This window comes from Chaetura pelagica, unplaced genomic scaffold (assembly GCF_000747805.2).
Source record: "Chaetura pelagica isolate M959 unplaced genomic scaffold, ChaPel_1.0 scaffold1672, whole genome shotgun sequence".
NCBI classification, from domain to species: Eukaryota; Metazoa; Chordata; class Aves; order Apodiformes; family Apodidae; genus Chaetura; species Chaetura pelagica.
The window spans coordinates 1,459-8,217 of NW_009952303.1; the positions used below are offsets into that span (position 1 = coordinate 1,459).

At 57.4% G+C, this 6,759-nt stretch overlaps 1 protein-coding gene across 1 annotated transcript in view; it reads left to right on the top strand.

Moving 5' to 3' along the window:
* LOC104397802 (ras/Rap GTPase-activating protein SynGAP-like) overlaps nucleotides 1-6,759 on the top strand; it is a gene marked incomplete at both ends in the record, with an annotated part of 10,930 nt that overhangs the window by 1,424 nt on the left and 2,747 nt on the right. Inside the window, 4 exons of the mRNA XM_010007811.1 lie at nucleotides 5-319; nucleotides 737-881; nucleotides 6,022-6,166; nucleotides 6,246-6,482. Of these exons, the coding sequence (XP_010006113.1) occupies nucleotides 5-319; nucleotides 737-881; nucleotides 6,022-6,166; nucleotides 6,246-6,482 (842 nt within the window). The remainder of the gene's footprint in view (nucleotides 1-4; nucleotides 320-736; nucleotides 882-6,021; nucleotides 6,167-6,245; nucleotides 6,483-6,759) is intronic.

Below are 6,759 nucleotides of genomic sequence, written 5' to 3' on the forward strand. Positions count from 1 at the left end.
GAAGGACAAGAGCAACTACGTGGGGATGGTGACGATCCCCATCGGCAGCGTGACCGGGAGGCACTTTGCGGAGCAGTGGTACCCGCTGAGCCAGCCCAGCGGGGCCAAGGCCAAGGCCGGGTGTCCCGCCCTCAGGGTGAAGAGCAGGTTCCAGACCATGAGCATCCTGCCCATGGAGCTCTACAAGGAGTTCGCCGAGTACGTGACCAACAACTACCGGATGTTGTGCGCGGTGCTGGAGCCGGTGCTGAGCGTGAAGAGCAAGGAGGAGGTGGCGTGTGCGTTGGTGCACATCCTGCAGAGCACGGGCAAGGCCAAGGTAAGCCCCTTTGTCACTGGTACCGTCCCACCAGGGAACCTCGGGGGCAGATTCCTGTGTCAGGTTTCAGAAATCACCACTTTGGTTGGGCTGCAGGCCTAGTCAGCATTAATACACTCTTAATTTTGCTGTGGTTCTTGACATGTCCATTGTGGAGCTCTGTGCCCTGTCTGCCACAGAGCGTCGGAGGGATGGATGGAGGGATGGATGGAGGGATGGATGGATAGAGGGATGGATGGAGGGATGGATAGAGGGAGGGATGGATCGATTGATGGATGGATGGAGAAGATCAGGCTGCACTCATAGAGGAATGGCTGGGCAGGAGGTGCAGGAGGTCCCACCAGAGGGTGGGCTGGGCCAGCCTGGCCGGGCTGTGCGGGAGGTTTGATGTGGGGCTGCCCTGACCTGCGTGGGCAGGACTTCCTGTCGGACATGGCCATGACGGAGGTGGATCGGTTCATGGATCGGGAGCACCTGATCTTCCGGGAGAACACCCTGGCCACCAAAGCCATAGAGGAGTATCTGAAACTCATCGGCCAGAAATACCTCAAGGACGCCATTGGTGAGCGCCAGGAGAGCCAGGGGTCACCAGGAGAACATGGGGTCACCAGGAGGTCCAGGGGTCATCAGGAGATCCAGGGATCACCAGCAGGTCCATGGGGTCACCAGGAGAGCCAGGGGTGACCAGCAGATCCAGGGGTCACCAGCAGGTCCAAGGATCACAAGGAGAACCAGGGGTCAGCAGCAGGGTCATGGGGTCACCAGCCAGGCCACGGGGTCACCCATATGCCCATGGAGTCACCAGCAGGGTCATGAGGTCCCCAGCATGTCCAGGGGTCCCCAGCATGGCCCCGGGGTCCCCAGCATCACCACGGGGTCACCTGCAGGACGATGGGGCCCATAGAGTGGCCCTGAGATCATGGGAAGTCCCCACATGTGGTCATGACCCCATTGACGTGGTCATGGGCAGTTGGGTGGAACCTTCTCATGGTCATATCCTCATGAGGGGGCAACTGGGTTGTTCCCAGGCCCTGCTCAGAGGCAGGTCCCCAGTGCCATGACCATGGGATGGTTGGGTGGTCCCTTTCCATTGTCATGAGATGGTTGGGTGGTTGTTCCTCTGCCCAAGAGATGGTTGGGTGGTCCCTTCTTCTGACCATGACATGGTCGGGTGGTTGTTCCTCTGCTCATGGGATGGTTGGGTGGTCCCTTTCCATTGTCATGAGATGGTAGGGTGGTTGTTCCTCTGCCCATGAGATGGTTGGGTGGTCCCTTTCCATTGTCATGAGATGGTAGGGGGGTTGTTCCTCTGCCCATGAGATGGTTGGGTGGTCCCTTTCCAGTGTCATGAGATGGTTGGGTGGTTGTTCCTCTGCCCAAGAGATGGTTGGGTGGTCCCTTCTTCTGACCATGACATGGTCGGGTGGTTGTTCCTCTGCTCATGGGATGGTTGGGTGGTCCGTTTCCATTGTCATGAGATGGTAGGGTGGTTGTTCCTCTGCCCATGAGATGGTTGGGGGGTCCCTTGCCATTGTCATGAGGTGGCTGGGTGGTTGTTCCTCTGCCCAAGAGATGGTTGGGTGGTCCCTTCTTCTGACCATGACATGGTCGGGTGGTTGTTCCTCTGCTCATGGGATGGTTGGGTGGTCCGTTTCCATTGTCATGAGATGGTAGGGTGGTTGTTCCTCTGCCCATGAGATGGTTGGGGGGTCCCTTGCCATTGTCATGAGGTGGCTGGGTGGTTGTTCCTCTGCCCAAGAGATGGTTGGGTGGTCCCTTCTTCTGACCATGACATGGTCGGGTGGTTGTTCCTCTGCTCATGGGATGGTTGGGTGGTCCGTTTCCATTGTCATGAGATGGTAGGGTGGTTGTTCCTCTGCCCATGAGATGGTTGGGGGGTCCCTTGCCATTGTCATGAGGTGGCTGGGTGGTTGTTCCTCTGCCCAAGAGATGGTTGGGTGGTCCCTTCTTCTGACCATGACATGGTCGGGTGGTTGTTCCTCTGCTCATGGGATGGTTGGGTGGTCCGTTTCCATTGTCATGAGATGGTAGGGTGGTTGTTCCTCTGCCCATGAGATGGTTGGGGGGTCCCTTGCCATTGTCATGAGGTGGCTGGGTGGTTGTTCCTCTGCCCAAGAGATGGTTGGGTGGTCCCTTCTTCTGACCATGACATGGTCGGGTGGTTGTTCCTCTGCTCATGGGATGGTTGGGTGGTCCGTTTCCATTGTCATGAGATGGTAGGGTGGTTGTTCCTCTGCCCATGAGATGGTTGGGGGGTCCCTTGCCATTGTCATGAGGTGGCTGGGTGGTTGTTCCTCTGCCCAAGAGATGGTTGGGTGGTCCCTTCTTCTGACCATGACATGGTCGGGTGGTTGTTCCTCTGCTCATGGGATGGTTGGGTGGTCCGTTTCCATTGTCATGAGATGGTAGGGTGGTTGTTCCTCTGCCCATGAGATGGTTGGGGGGTCCCTTGCCATTGTCATGAGGTGGCTGGGTGGTTGTTCCTCTGCCCAAGAGATGGTTGGGTGGTCCCTTCTTCTGACCATGACATGGTCGGGTGGTTGTTCCTCTGCTCATGGGATGGTTGGGTGGTCCGTTTCCATTGTCATGAGATGGTAGGGTGGTTGTTCCTCTGCCCATGAGATGGTTGGGGGGTCCCTTGCCATTGTCATGAGGTGGCTGGGTGGTTGTTCCTCTGCCCAAGAGATGGTTGGGTGGTCCCTTCTTCTGACCATGACATGGTCGGGTGGTTGTTCCTCTGCTCATGGGATGGTTGGGTGGTCCGTTTCCATTGTCATGAGATGGTAGGGTGGTTGTTCCTCTGCCCATGAGATGGTTGGGGGGTCCCTTGCCATTGTCATGAGGTGGCTGGGTGGTTGTTCCTCTGCCCAAGAGATGGTTGGGTGGTCCCTTCTTCTGACCATGACATGGTCGGGTGGTTGTTCCTCTGCTCATGGGATGGTTGGGTGGTCCGTTTCCATTGTCATGAGATGGTAGGGTGGTTGTTCCTCTGCCCATGAGATGGTTGGGGGGTCCCTTGCCATTGTCATGAGGTGGCTGGGTGGTTGTTCCTCTGCCCAAGAGATGGTTGGGTGGTCCCTTCTTCTGACCATGACATGGTCGGGTGGTTGTTCCTCTGCTCATGGGATGGTTGGGTGGTCCGTTTCCATTGTCATGAGATGGTAGGGTGGTTGTTCCTCTGCCCATGAGATGGTTGGGGGGTCCCTTGCCATTGTCATGAGGTGGCTGGGTGGTTGTTCCTCTGCCCAAGAGATGGTTGGGTGGTCCCTTCTTCTGACCATGACATGGTCGGGTGGTTGTTCCTCTGCTCATGGGATGGTTGGGTGGTCCGTTTCCATTGTCATGAGATGGTAGGGTGGTTGTTCCTCTGCCCATGAGATGGTTGGGGGGTCCCTTGCCATTGTCATGAGGTGGCTGGGTGGTTGTTCCTCTGCCCAAGAGATGGTTGGGTGGTCCCTTCTTCTGACCATGACATGGTCGGGTGGTTGTTCCTCTGCTCATGGGATGGTTGGGTGGTCCGTTTCCATTGTCATGAGATGGTAGGGTGGTTGTTCCTCTGCCCATGAGATGGTTGGGGGGTCCCTTGCCATTGTCATGAGGTGGCTGGGTGGTTGTTCCTCTGCCCAAGAGATGGTTGGGTGGTCCCTTCTTCTGACCATGACATGGTCGGGTGGTTGTTCCTCTGCTCATGGGATGGTTGGGTGGTCCGTTTCCATTGTCATGAGATGGTAGGGTGGTTGTTCCTCTGCCCATGAGATGGTTGGGGGGTCCCTTGCCATTGTCATGAGGTGGCTGGGTGGTTGTTCCTCTGCCCAAGAGATGGTTGGGTGGTCCCTTCTTCTGACCATGACATGGTCGGGTGGTTGTTCCTCTGCTCATGGGATGGTTGGGTGGTCCGTTTCCATTGTCATGAGATGGTAGGGTGGTTGTTCCTCTGCCCATGAGATGGTTGGGGGGTCCCTTGCCATTGTCATGAGGTGGCTGGGTGGTTGTTCCTCTGCCCAAGAGATGGTTGGGTGGTCCCTTCTTCTGACCATGACATGGTCGGGTGGTTGTTCCTCTGCTCATGGGATGGTTGGGTGGTCCGTTTCCATTGTCATGAGATGGTAGGGTGGTTGTTCCTCTGCCCATGAGATGGTTGGGGGGTCCCTTGCCATTGTCATGAGGTGGCTGGGTGGTTGTTCCTCTGCCCAAGAGATGGTTGGGTGGTCCCTTCTTCTGACCATGACATGGTCGGGTGGTTGTTCCTCTGCTCATGGGATGGTTGGGTGGTCCGTTTCCATTGTCATGAGATGGTAGGGTGGTTGTTCCTCTGCCCATGAGATGGTTGGGGGGTCCCTTGCCATTGTCATGAGGTGGCTGGGTGGTTGTTCCTCTGCCCAAGAGATGGTTGGGTGGTCCCTTCTTCTGACCATGACATGGTCGGGTGGTTGTTCCTCTGCTCATGGGATGGTTGGGTGGTCCGTTTCCATTGTCATGAGATGGTAGGGTGGTTGTTCCTCTGCCCATGAGATGGTTGGGGGGTCCCTTGCCATTGTCATGAGGTGGCTGGGTGGTTGTTCCTCTGCCCAAGAGATGGTTGGGTGGTCCCTTCTTCTGACCATGACATGGTCGGGTGGTTGTTCCTCTGCTCATGGGATGGTTGGGTGGTCCGTTTCCATTGTCATGAGATGGTAGGGTGGTTGTTCCTCTGCCCATGAGATGGTTGGGGGGTCCCTTGCCATTGTCATGAGGTGGCTGGGTGGTTGTTCCTCTGCCCAAGAGATGGTTGGGTGGTCCCTTCTTCTGACCATGACATGGTCGGGTGGTTGTTCCTCTGCTCATGGGATGGTTGGGTGGTCCGTTTCCATTGTCATGAGATGGTAGGGTGGTTGTTCCTCTGCCCATGAGATGGTTGGGGGGTCCCTTGCCATTGTCATGAGGTGGCTGGGTGGTTGTTCCTCTGCCCAAGAGATGGTTGGGTGGTCCCTTCTTCTGACCATGACATGGTCGGGTGGTTGTTCCTCTGCTCATGGGATGGTTGGGTGGTCCGTTTCCATTGTCATGAGATGGTAGGGTGGTTGTTCCTCTGCCCATGAGATGGTTGGGGGGTCCCTTGCCATTGTCATGAGGTGGCTGGGTGGTTGTTCCTCTGCCCAAGAGATGGTTGGGTGGTCCCTTCTTCTGACCATGACATGGTCGGGTGGTTGTTCCTCTGCTCATGGGATGGTTGGGTGGTCCGTTTCCATTGTCATGAGATGGTAGGGTGGTTGTTCCTCTGCCCATGAGATGGTTGGGGGGTCCCTTGCCATTGTCATGAGGTGGCTGGGTGGTTGTTCCTCTGCCCAAGAGATGGTTGGGTGGTCCCTTCTTCTGACCATGACATGGTCGGGTGGTTGTTCCTCTGCTCATGGGATGGTTGGGTGGTCCGTTTCCATTGTCATGAGATGGTAGGGTGGTTGTTCCTCTGCCCATGAGATGGTTGGGGGGTCCCTTGCCATTGTCATGAGGTGGCTGGGTGGTTGTTCCTCTGCCCAAGAGATGGTTGGGTGGTCCCTTCTTCTGACCATGACATGGCTGGGTGGTTGTTCCGCTGCTCATGGGATGGTTGGGTGGTCTTTACCCCTAAGGGGCTGACCCGGCCACGAGCACAATGGGTGGTCCCTGGTTCCCCTCTGATCTCTGCCCCTTCCCCCCACCAGGCGAGTTCATCCGGGCTCTCTACGAGTCAGAGGAGAACTGTGAGGTGGACCCCATGAAGTGCTCGGCCTCCACCCTGGCCGACCACCAGGCCAACCTGCGCATGTGCTGCGAGCTGGCGCTCTGCAAGGTGGTCAACTCCCACTGGTGAGTCCCCGGGGGGCTCGGGGGGCACCTCCTCCCACCCTGGTTGATTCCCCAACCCTGACCCGTGTCCCCACGGCAGCGTGTTCCCCCGGGAGCTGAAGGAGGTGTTCGCCTCGTGGCGGCTGCGCTGCGCCGAGCGCGGCCGGGAGGACATCGCCGACCGCCTGATCAGCGCCTCCCTGTTCCTGCGCTTCCTCTGCCCGGCCGTCATGTCCCCCAGCCTCTTCGGCCTCATGCAGGAGTACCCGGACGAGCAGACCTCCCGCACCCTCACCCTCATCGCCAAGGTCATCCAGAACCTGGCCAACTTCACCAAGTGAGAGCCTGCGGGGGGTGGCATGGGGAGCCTGACACCCATCCATCCCTCCATCCATCCATCCCTCCATCCCTCCATCCATCCATCCATCCCTTCATCCATCCCTCCATCCATCCCTTTATCCATTCATCCATCCCTCCATCCATCCCTCCATCCCTCCATCCATCCCTCCATCCATCCATCCCTTCATCCCTTCATCCATCCATCCATCCATCCCTCCCTCCATCATCCATGGGATGGAGTAATGGGATGGATGGAGGGATGATGGATGGATGGA